Below are 12,500 nucleotides of genomic sequence, written 5' to 3'. Positions count from 1 at the left end.
GATCATTTATTTGAAGAACAAATTGTTTATTGCGTTTACTGCTTTTTGCAAAATGAAAAATTTACAGCTACACTAATTTGGCGTGACTTGACGTCACCTGTACAATAACTTTCTGTCATGGGAGATCTATGTCATTAGTCCATTTCGGAAAAAAAATTTGTGCGAATGACATTGACTTTTCACGAAGCCAGATCCAGCCGATCAATTTGCTAGAATCTGGTTACAGTAAAGAACTACTAAAACCATAGAGTAAGTAATTCGATCAACCCTGGCTGTTCTAAAATTTCGAGAAACTGGGAACATGTATAATCCTCCCTAACCGACCCTGAGGGCCATACTGGGGAATATAATTCTCAGGATGGCTTCAATGATACGCGTAAAATCGCTTCAATTAAAGGTGTACTTTGTATTTTATATAAGTTATCCTCAAAGCGGACTCTGAAGTACCCACTCCCCACCCCCCCTCCCCCCCTAGCAGTGTTGGAACCAACAGCAGCTTTTCAGAATGTTTCCTGATTTCAAAATACCATTGTAAGGGGGGGGGGGGGGTGGGGGAGAAGAGGAGGGAGGGGGCTGAAGGTTGTACCCATGCATTCCCTTTGAAAGTGCTCGTGCCGGCTTGTAGCTAATGTAATTATACACCGAAGTGGAGGTGAATAGTGGTGAATATTTACCGAGCCGCGAACGCGCACCGGCTACTCGGAGGGGAATAATGCTTGGCTTATCACCTCCAAGCTAGCCAATCAGCGCTCGCGGAGAGCACTATTCACTTGTGTGGTGTATACTAAATACCGTTTTTCACCGGATTAATCGCTTTTCAGAAAAGACGCACAGTCAATACCAGTTAACTTTCCCCCTTTACTTCTTTTTAATCCTAATCTATATCACTTTTTGAAACTAGTGCCCTCAAGACCAGAAGAGTTACAAGCGTGGAACCTTAGTGAATCCTCAGTTTACGTCACCTGGAAAGAGCCCTTACACCTCAATGGAGAACTCCAACGATACCAGGTTCAGACTAATTCTTTCTTCCCGAAAAATTCGTCTCTGGCAATCAATGTTGTTGACGACTTGGTTTATGCATTCATCTTTGCGCATATCGAATTGTGGTACATGTCGAGCAACTCTTACGCGTTTCTCGTGCTCTCCGTAAAATGTGCACGGCGCCGACGGAGTAAATGTCACCTCAAGTGATAACTTAGCACTATCGTAGTTCTTTTTTGTTTTGTTTTTTTTTTTCGATTATAAGATCTCGTTAACGTCGTTGCCATTTTTGAAACTCTCTGAAAGTAAAGAACTTGTTTTCATACTCAGTGGTAAAGCGTGAACATTGCGGAGCTGTGTATAGAAAATATAGAAAAAAACCCTCTCAGTCTCAAATGCAACAGCATTGAGAAATCCAAGGAAACGAAAGCAACCAGTTTGCTAGTAGGGAGATAGAGAAACGACAACGGCTACTGCAACAAAATGTCTCTTCAAATTATAGCTTTGCGTTATCATAAAAATGTCTAATATGCGTGCTGTTCTTGCAGCGCAACCATTTTCTTCAGCCAACGAATAATATTATTATTTTTTGCTTTCTGACGTTGCCGATACCGTTGCCGTTGCCGTATCCCTGTTTGTTTCCTAAACTCTCTGTATGTAGACAGACCGTGGTGGAGCTGTGGTTGAGCACACGGCGTTGGGCAAATCCAGGTTCTGGTTTAAGCGGATTTGACCCAGAGCTCCCATAATGTTACCTAGTGCTTCATTTGTTATTCGCAACTTTGTTTGTGGTGCTTTCAGGTGACCTACAAGCAGGTATCTAGTGATGACAGAGAGCTAAGCGAGTACGTTATTAAAAGCAAGGAAACCATACTTCAGTCACTTACTCCGTATACTCTGTATAGCGTCACTGTCCAGGCGTTTACGGGCGCTGGTGGAGGAAACATCAGCGTCGTCGAAGTTATGACTGACGAGGCAGGTATGTCGACCCAAAACCAAAAAAAAAAAACCATAAAAGCACCGTAACCGGTGATTGTGAACTGGGAAAAAAAACGCCGAAGAACAAGACCACAAAAGATTCTTTGTATTGCTTCGGTTTCTGGTATAATCTCAAAGCAACTCACTTTATGTAGGTATCTGGTATTAGGTTTGTCCCCATCAGCGTCAGAAAAGCGTCATTTTTAAACCAAGTTTTGCGGGAAAATGAACAATACAGCAAATACCCACATATAAGAACCTAGATTTTTCCAAGTTAGGCTAAATATCTTCTTATAAGAACGGTATTATCAGTAGTTCTAGCCTGTCTTGGTTCTTAAATTGGTTCTTATTTCCACAAAAGATATGATCTACTCTATGATCCATGTGGTATGACTGATTTTCTCTGATGAGTATGCTGATACGTTTATATTTCAATCATAACCATGGAAAAAAAAGCCTTAAACAAGATTTGAAATTTCAGGGTCATTTTCTAAATAAGAACCTGTTTAATTTTTAAGGCTAAACTTGTTCTTATGTAAGGGTAGTCTAAAATGCAATTTTTAGCTTAACAGTTTCTTAAATTCTAGGTTCTTATAATTTATGTGGGTGTTTACTGTACACCAAATGTTGTACCCAATTCAAATTTAATGCAGCATTCACATTTGAATGCTTGAGGCTGGGCTTGAAAATAAGGTAGCGATCCGTGATTGGCTAGCCGGACACAACTTTGTTGGAAGAGGGGCAAAACCCTGAGCATTGTTGCGTTGTGCCGAATTGTTGGGCGTAATGCTTGATCAAAAGCAAATTTTATCCAACACTTCATCAAACAAAAAATGTTGGACGGACGTCTTTCACAGTGGGCGGCCAAAGTGTCGAACGATGTTGGATCGAGCAAATTTGGAGCTGTTGAATCCAACTTTGTTCGATAGTTTGGCAAGGGCAAAACGAGGAGTGTTTTGATAGCTCATAAATTATTAATGAGATTTTGAAGTTTCCCAGTAACTTGGCTTCGTTTAAGCCGCAAAATCTAACTCTTTTCCCCTTTACAGCGCCTTCGAGTGATATCATATTAGAGGTTTCAAAACTGGGAAGTCAATCTGTTGATCTTACCTGGAATCCGCCAAGGAAACGAAACGGAAAGATCGGTTATTTCCTTTATTATGAAAAGTATCCCAAGACGTCCAGATCATCCATGGCTGTGAGGAGTTTCCGTCTTCCTGGAGATACTACCCACATAGAAGTCAGCGGATTGAAGCCTTACACCGAGTACCAATTCGCAATCGTGGCATACAATTTAAAGAAAAATTTGAATGCGTCAAAGCCGAGCACCACACGGGCAACTACCAAGGCGGCAGGTATAATTATCACATGTTTTGCTTGTTTATGCAGAACTTTTTTAAACGGTATAATTCTCTGTTAACATGGATAACTCGTCTTAGATTTTCTTAGCCTGTTTTTTTTTCCTTTGAAGAAATAGACCGAATCGACAACGACATTCGTCATCACAGTGGTCAAAATTTGTTGTGGACTCACGAGGTGCACAACATTTTAACCACTGTGATGACGAATATCGTTGTAGATAGGAGTACAGACAACGCTGAACCACTTTTGATTTGTTAAGTAACAAAAGACTAAGTGACCCAAGTTTTAAGTCTTGATTTCAAAACGACACCTCTTTACTGTAACTGCAATTTTCCTATTTAATGGTTCGCCATTACCAACTTCAAAATCTTGAGAGAGCTGGATCAAGGAGAAAATGACTTCAAAGACTTCCAAGTTTAAGAATGCAATGCGTGTGTACGCGGCTGAATTAACATGCAGCACGGAGTTTTCGGGCTTTCAGACTTTTAAACTCGACGTGTTTTGCACATATAATACCGGTAAGCTGCATTTACACGCGGAAATTTTAAGCTTGTGAGTAAATGACGTCATTTTTCCCTAGAGCCAACCCTCTGATGTCGACAATCGATCGTGAAATCCAAAACTTACATTCAATGTAAACAGCCTTTGAATAAAAATCAAAGCTCAAAATTTTTCCGGTTACCTAGGTGTTAAGCAAACACATTCAAAATCTGAAGAAAAAAGATAGTGATGTTTTTTATTATTGTAGCACTTCAATTTGTAATATGGTCTACTATTCAGTCAGTAGTTGTTGTTCCATTGTCATTAAACTATAACAGACGTGCGTTAAGGACGCAATAATAATAATAATAATAATAATAATAATAATAATAATAATAATAATAATAATAATAATAATAATAATAATAATAAACTTTATTTAACCACGGGATCCGAAAAGGTGGTCTTCTAATGAGCCGTGTGCTTGTACGCTAATAAATATAATCAGACCTAAGAGTACGTCAGGAGATTTCCTAGTAATAGAATTTGTCATAGATTTCCAATGAAACTTCGCACACTGTTGTAACATGTCAAGGAGATGATAAAAATGTGATAAAAAGGAAGGGGGGGGGGGGGGGGGAGCCCCCGTGCTCGTTTCCCTGGTACGACGCTGACGAATACGGCTATTTGAGCTACTATGACAATCCCCAATGTTAGACAGATTTAGTTCGATTTTATAACTGTAATCTAACATATAACGCAGAGCGTGGTGTCGTTCTATGAATAATTCAAGTACGTACCTGAAAAGTGTTTTTGAATGCCTTTGTGAGTACTTAACACTCCAAAATAGATTTAACTTGAATGTGGGCTGTTCGACTTGTAATGGTCCATCCGTACAATTTTTTGATATTACCAAAATGTCCATAGATTTTTGCTCATTTTTTCACTACTCCATGTAGATAGCGTGCTCAGCAAATATATGAAATAAAAAATGGAGGTCACTGTACTCGTTCAGGAGAAAATAGCGATCCTTGACGGATTATGCTCGATGTCAATAAAAATCCGCCATTTTATCAATATTCCCATGCTACTACGCGCGCCAATGACGCAATAGATTATGCGCAGTAGGCCGGGTTGCGCAGTGCAAAACCAGGGAATCAGCAAAAAAGTAAAAATTACAAGCATTGTTGATTTCCAATTTACAATAGCAGCATAAAACTATTTACAGTAGTGGCCTGCTTAGCCTTGGCTTACAGACTGTTCCATGTTACTTCGCCCCTGCAACGAAAATTCTTCTTGAGGACCTCAGTGTTTTGCCGCTGAATAAAGAGGTTATTACCTGTGAATAGTATTTACGCTGGCGAATTTTTTAGACAGGTATTCGGGTACAAGGTTATTTGTTGTTTTGAACATTAAAGATTTCAATTGTTTTTCACATTATTCAGCGAGGCTTCTTTTTCCATTCGAAGGCACGAAGAATCTGGGGAGATCAGAAATCCAAGGCACTGTTATTATGTTTGTGGTTATAGAAAGACTCTTGAACAAGCAAAATCTTTTTCCATTCGAGGGCACGAAGAATCTGGGGAGATCAGAAATCCAAGACACTGTTATTATGTTTGTGGTTATAAAAAGACTCTTGAACAAGCAAAATCTAACCAGTGATCAACCTCTTTCTGATTTCTCTTCTAGCACCGAGCGGGCCGCCATTGAATGTAAAAATAACCAGTACCACTTCGGAATCTATAACATTATCTTGGGACCCACCGCTAGAGCCGAATGGAGAAATCCTAAGCTACGAAGTCATGTACTACGAAAAGAATAATCCCAACAAGAAAAATATTAATTACAATGTGAAGGGACGTACCTATAAAATCAGTGACTTGACACCTTATAGTGTTTACTTGATATTTGTGGCCTGCAATTCGAGTGGTGGGCTTGGCCTATATTCGCCATCTGTGGAAAAACGGACGGATCACGGAGGTATGCTTTTCATTTCAGTCAATCTGTAAACTGCTGAAATAGATGTTTATAAATCAGTAGACATCCCAAAACAAGTGCATCGTTTTGATGTGCAACCTCCCCTCTTTCCTCTCGAATCTTGTTCAGCCTTCCCCAGAATCTTACGTAATTTAAATGTGAAACCGGCGTGCCATGTAACATTAAGGTTGTTGTTCTGAAAGCGATCTGGAGCCCGCGAATTGGAGCGTAGAACTTTATTGCATTCGTGGAACAGCGTTTTTACAGACCGAGTTATTTCTAGATTAAATTTTGTCGAGAAACCAGACCTTTCCAGCTAATCACAACTCTTGCATGAGAGATTATTATACCCGGCGTGGGATTGAGAGTGGTCGGTTAATCGTGCAAGCCAAATCTCATTTAAGACTTGTCTAAAAGTAGCTTGATCTGTGAAAATGCCGTTACGAAGACCCAGTATTGGAATTGTAAGCTCTTTTTTGTTGTGAACGTTAAGAGATGTTATATGCTCACCCTGGTCAATGAAATGAAGCGATTAATTTTATCGATTTTCGGAAAAAGATCCGATTGGTCCTTTGTCAAAAGAAAAAGTGACTGTCTTTCTCACAGGGGTATCAACAACTTTATCCATAAACTGCGGGCGATAACGAAATAGACTGTTGTCATTGCAGCACGAACCCAAACGCATGACCCCGCTCGCAGGCTAAACGAAAGATGGTAAAACATCCTAACTGTCTTTTATTGAAATCCCTTTTATAAGTTTGTTCTGTCGAACTGGGTACTGTAAGTTACGACTCCGTGCTTTGCCTTTTCAAACTATGGCCCCCGTCCACAAAACGGTAGTAGTTCCTTTTAAAAGAAATGATTTGAAAAGAAGAGAGACTGTGAAAATACTTGCCTGCATGCAACATTGATATTAATAATGTTTTTTTTATTTCTTTAGCGCCACCTCCGTTTCCCCCATTATCGCGTCCAGATGAGAAAACTATCAAGAGCAATTCATTCATGGTCACACTGATAGAAGCATCCAATGAGAAGGGAGTTGTCAAGTAGGTAACCCTTTAAGTTATAAGGCTTCTCGCGTTCCCAAAAGGGACCCAATAGATATTAAACGGTCATTCCCCATTCACTTGTCGATTAGAACATGTCAGATATATTACATCCCCAAGGGATTGGTTAGTTCGAAGGGGTTGGTCAGCCTTGTCGAATTTCACATTCCTCGATGATAGATTTTAATTTCTGTGGTTTCGTTTCTAAGGGCGCTTTCCTTTTGTCAGAACTGGCTGGCCAAACCCTTCAGTTTCCAAAGAAAATGCAACACCTGCATGATGATCCCTCGCATTGTTTCGGAGGAGTATATATCATCCTCGAAGTGTGTTAATTTGAAGGCGTCGTGGAATTACCCCTTCCAAATGTCCGCTCTGGCCGGTCAAGTCTGTCAAATGGAAAGAGTCCTAACCCTAAACCTAATCCTCTTTCTCTTTTGGAAAATTTTCTTCCATACAGTTATTACCAAGTGATCGTGCGAGAGTTAGCCACAGACAATACCAACAAACCCGTGCCCTTAGGTTCTCCTGACAACTTCAAACCAAAGGACCTCTTTACTTACGAGGAGGCTCGGAGAAAGAAACCAGAACTAGTGCCCTATATTGCAGCTCAGTTTCCTGCGAGTGAATTCGACCAATATAAACATTTTGTCGTTGGGGCCGGAAAGAAAGCAAGCTTACAGGCGAAAAGACGAAGGAGAAGAAGAAGAGACAAAGAATATTACAATGGCCCTTTGCAGGAAAATACGTATTATGCGGTCTTCCAACGTGCGTATGTTAGTGAGGTAAGCAATGTTGCATGCACAATTATAACAATCTCACTCTTATTTAGCCGAACATGAGTGCTCTGCTAATTTTGGAAACGAATTTTTGAAGTCAGATCAAAGCACACGAAGGTAAGGCAGATCAAATGAAGTGTTGGCTTTTTGATGATCAGAAGGGAACCCGGGGTTACCGGAGAAAGACCTTTAGGAGCATGAAATGTGGTTTTATCGAGCGAGTTAATTAAGTACATCTTATTCGATGGTTTAACATGTAATACGCACGGATATTTTGCGAGTTGCGAAGTATTTTTCCGAGTCCCGCAGGGGCGGGGAAAAATACGAGCAATGAGCAAAATGCCCGCGAGTATTATATGTTAAACCATGGAATAAGAGATTTATTATTCCACAACAAAAATGTGTTATTTTGCTTCAATTTTTTTGGTAAGAGTGTCTTTAAAAAAAGCATCATCTGTCCTTCAGGGCGCGTGCGAACGATGTAAACAGCACAGAAAGCCAGCCAAATGTCCTTTATTACTCGGAATACCTGAAAGGTATCCGAGTTATAATCTGGGAAGAATTTAGTTTTCTGTGCAGCAAATGGACAATAGAATTACGAGGCTGTGATTTCTTTGGTTAAAAGGCAATGTACTACACCCCTTTGAGCAATACATTTGACCTCCCTCTGTGACCTCCCACAGCCGCGAAGGAGAAGATTTCCGATAGCGAGAGACTTGAAACAGCCTCTCGTCCTACAGAATTCGATGAAAATCCGAATTTATAACCTGCAGTGGAGCAACCAAATGATGGGTTCTATGTTGGGGCTTCAGTGTGACTCATTTTATTTCGTTTGCTGATTCAAAGCCCAACTTCCACGAGAGGGCAAATGACGCAATGCGATGCAGCTAAAATGTGAAAATGCTGGATTCAGCCCTCTGGAATGTTATGAATGACATATTTACTCTAATCTTGCCTGTTGACCGCGTGACGAAATCGCCAGTAGAGAACTTCCAGCAGCGGTATGTTAATTTGGAACCTTTGCAGCTGGATACCGGTATTAAGACTTAATTACAAGAATAGTTTTTCACATGTTTTCTGTGTTGCTACACTAGTGTTTCACGCGCCTTTGCCTCACCGTCTGCTTTCACTTGAAACCAGTTTATCTGATGTCACGCTACATGCTAAAAAGTAGACATAAGGCCCTCGTTATTTCCATTCCAACAACCTGTTCCAAAACATACTATTCCTAATTAGCTGTGTCACCTGTTGAAGGGAAAGGACAAAACATAGCCCCCCCCCCCCCCCCCCTTCCTTTTGGACCGGGTCCATGGACCCGGTCTATGGACCCCTATTTATTATTATTATTATTATTATTATTATTATTATTATTTTGCTAAAAAGTGTCCCAAAGCATGTTAATGAGCTTTTTAACCTCAGAAAGGCCGATTTCGTGACGAAGGGGATGAGTTCACTTTGTGACAATGTTTAGATTGGGTATCAGTTACAAATTGTTTCATTTTGTCATTACTAACAATAATTACATTACCCAAAGAGAACAATGACAATGTCTGTTCATTTATCACTGGTATTTTATTGTTATAAAATATGTTAATGTTTATATATATTGTTCATGTTGGGGCTGGCTAATTTGGGAGTCCATTGTTGGATACATCAGATGAACTTTATTAGGGTTTACACTAATTTGTAAAATGAAACAAAAGGAACAGAAATACAGAAAGAATCCTAAACATTCTTTAAGCTAAGCTTAGGCCTAAACAAAAGTTTTTAGGCCTATGATTTGGTCACCGTAGATCACTCATTAATCTTTGCAAAATTATTCCGAAACAAGATTACTAACGGTAAATTCGGAGAGTGCGCGTCTGTACACCGCCTACTTCCATTCTTCCCTGGAGCGCATAACATTTTATTTAAAGTTCAAGTAATTTTTTATTAGTGTGGAAGAAAAGTGAAGCAAATTAGCCGAAATCGTCTTTACTAAGGTTAAAAAGCTCATTAACATGCTTTCGGACACTTTTCAGCAAACGCAAACCAAAAAAATTAACTAAGAAAAAATAGGGGTCCGGTCCATGGACCCGGTCTAAAAGGGGGGTCCTTTCCCTCTGATGAATTTATTTGCAATTGTTCACCGGTACAATTGTTGCACGATGTTCACCGGTAAATTATCCGCGTTATTGTAAATGAGCAAGTGGCTGCAGAAACATTTACTTGTTTTGTTCCGTACTTGCCAAATTAAAAAGCTACCTCTTCCAAAATGTATCACCCCACTTCTGCGGCAATGGTATTTCGAGTAAACGCTTAAGGAAGCGTCTTGTTTGATTGTATAAACGAATGAAGAGAGACAAGCGATGACAAGCTAAATTCTCAGGCTTTGCGTCTTGTTGAAAACAATTCCTCTTCTTGAAAAACTCCCGTCCCGTCCGTATTTGCTCTGTTCTAAACCGGTCAAACCGGGACACTACGGTGTATTAGCGTCTCGTATTTTGCGCGTTCTCTTGACCAAATATGGTAAAATGGCGTAATAGTGGAATAATAAATAGAGGATATTACATGGCGTCTTCATGGAGTGGTGAAAATTGCTTAAATTGTCCAGATACGTGCGACGGGAACATATGAGCCCAACAAAATTGACCTGCTCCCAACTGTGTGGTTTCATGGCTCAGTTGGTAGAGCAGTGCACCGGCATCGCACAAGTCGTTTATGGGTTCAAATCCCATTGTAGCCATCTGAATTTTTCAGGTTTCTGTCAATCTCGTCCCCAGTGTCCGCTTTTCTTTTGGTCAGCGCAAAGAACACGGACCCTGGCCACTTCCAAGGCAGGAAGTCCGCAAATCAGGGACTTTCGGCTCGTCTACGCACACTCAGAAATTTGAAACAACAGCGGTTGTCAACGGTTTGAAAAATGGACCTTCACTACGACTGCGCATAAATCGGAAGTGCCCAGAATACGTGTTCTTGGTGCTGATCAAAAGAAAAGCGAACTCTGGTGACGCGATTAAGTTTCTGTAAGAGACAATTGCTTCAATAGATCTTTTTACCGATACGGCGGCCATTTTGATTTATATTGTTTCGAATAGCTATTATGGGATGCCCAGGGGGCAAATTCATATTAATTTGCCCCCTGAGCATCCCATAATGTCTTTCGCAACAATATAAATCAAAATGGCCCCCGTATCTGCAAAAAGGTCTATTGACCAGATAAGTGCGACGGGAACACATGAGCCCAACGAAGTGACCCGCTCCCAACTGTGCAGACTGCGAGCAGTCGCTCTTTTGCTCTAGAATCGTTGAAATGAACGCGTACGTTGAACTTTTAATGGATGAGTGACACTGCGGGTCGCAAATACCGCGGGCGTTGGTTAGAGTGAAAACGCCCGCGGTATTTGCGACCCGCAGGGTCAACCATTTTGAAGTGTTCGTTCGTTTCAACGATTTAGAGCAAAAGAGAGACTGCTTGCAGTCTACCCACTGTGTGGTGACGGCAACCCGTTGACGTCACCTGAGCTTTTCAGGTGTCTCTACAGGTGACAGTTGCTGAAATTGTCCAGTTATTAAAGTGCGAGGATTGCTTTCATCTATGATCCGCTCTTCAAAGATGTGCATTTATTTCATTCCTAGCCCTTTTACTGATTTTTAGAGTAAGAAAACCCTTTTACCAATTTCTTCGTTATTTTTTTTAATTTTAAGAGTGTGTACACGTCAAGTGAGTGGACTCTCCCAGTTGCCACAGGTACGTTCTACTTCATGCAGTAACCAACTCTTCATTTTTAAAATTCTACATCTGAGGCTACGTTTACACGGGTCCGGTACAAGTGTTTGCACGGACGAATTTTGTACCTGGGCCGCCTGTTTACATGGAACAGTGCAAATTCTATTACAGATCGCAATGGTGTTTACATGGATCCGTGCAAATTTTGAGACCAGTCGCGACATTTGTTTATGATTGGTTAAGCTATTGCTTTAAGCCAGTCACGTTGTAGCCAAGTGCGGTACGCGGCAAATCAGGCATGCCTTTCTGGAGTCCGTTTCTCCAAACTCCTGAAACTTTTCGGGCTTATTCGGGTGTCAAAATTCCCTCTTTATCTCACGAAACGAGAGGGTTTAAGTCGTTATGTTGTTGGGTCTCCTGCATTGTACATTCGGAATGCATGCGTCTGTGGACTGTGATTTTTTCCCTTCTGTCATCTCGGAAATGTGAGAAAGTCATCAGTGCTTTATTTCTTTTTTGTATCGTCTTCGCTCGCTCTGATGAAATTGTTCACTCCTCAAAACGTAGGTACCTCTTTCATAATTGCGGCCAAAGATTTTAATGCTAATAAGCCTTTGCAACCTCGCTACGACAAGGAAATTTCAAAGAATATTTGTTTCAAAATGAGGGTAGTAGGTCTAATTAACATAAATACAAAATAATTTAAAGGTAGTTGCCATTTATGAAAGTAGTCTAGATGGATTGATTCGTTGTTTAGTCAGCGTTTTTGTGGTTTCAAACTAAATTACAAGGAAACACCAGTAAATACACATTCACATCACAGGATGATTGATATCTCTACCTCTCAAATTTGTTCAAACATTCAATCTGCGCGATCGGTCTTTGATTACATCAACAGCCAAAGCGAAGCGCTTGCCCTCATTAAGGGCGTATCCATACCCGCATGGCAGCTCTAAAATTTCCTCGTGTGTCTTCTGTCTTTTGATTCCGGTATTTTTATGTTGTCTATTTTGTCTTATGTTTTATATAAACGCAAATATACGCAAAGGTTAAAAAAAATGTGTCGCTAACAAAAGAACCAAATGTATGAAAGCCTTCGTGGCTCACCCCCCAGCTGTAATTATTTTTGCTTTTCTTTTTTTTTCTTTAAGCTGCCGCTGTCAAACCAACTGCAAGTCCAACATCGACCCA

The 12,500-nt window shown here is 40.4% G+C and overlaps 1 protein-coding gene across 1 annotated transcript in view; it reads left to right on the top strand.

Moving 5' to 3' along the window:
- The window catches only part of LOC137967856 (receptor-type tyrosine-protein phosphatase F-like), a 71,062-nt gene that overhangs the window by 33,423 nt on the left and 25,139 nt on the right, over positions 1 to 12,500 (top strand). The window contains exons 13-20 of the mRNA XM_068814453.1: positions 902 to 1,008; positions 1,783 to 1,960; positions 3,009 to 3,314; positions 5,491 to 5,781; positions 6,719 to 6,824; positions 7,282 to 7,606; positions 11,288 to 11,330; positions 12,461 to 12,500. The exon at positions 12,461 to 12,500 is cut by the window's right edge and continues 78 nt beyond it. Coding sequence (XP_068670554.1) covers positions 902 to 1,008; positions 1,783 to 1,960; positions 3,009 to 3,314; positions 5,491 to 5,781; positions 6,719 to 6,824; positions 7,282 to 7,606; positions 11,288 to 11,330; positions 12,461 to 12,500 — 1,396 coding nt within the window. The remainder of the gene's footprint in view (positions 1 to 901; positions 1,009 to 1,782; positions 1,961 to 3,008; positions 3,315 to 5,490; positions 5,782 to 6,718; positions 6,825 to 7,281; positions 7,607 to 11,287; positions 11,331 to 12,460) is intronic.

This window comes from Montipora foliosa, chromosome 8 (assembly GCF_036669935.1).
Source record: "Montipora foliosa isolate CH-2021 chromosome 8, ASM3666993v2, whole genome shotgun sequence".
Taxonomy (NCBI): domain Eukaryota; kingdom Metazoa; phylum Cnidaria; class Anthozoa; order Scleractinia; family Acroporidae; genus Montipora; species Montipora foliosa.
Note: the sequence above shows the minus strand (reverse complement) of the source record. Positions and strands in the feature narration are given on the sequence as shown.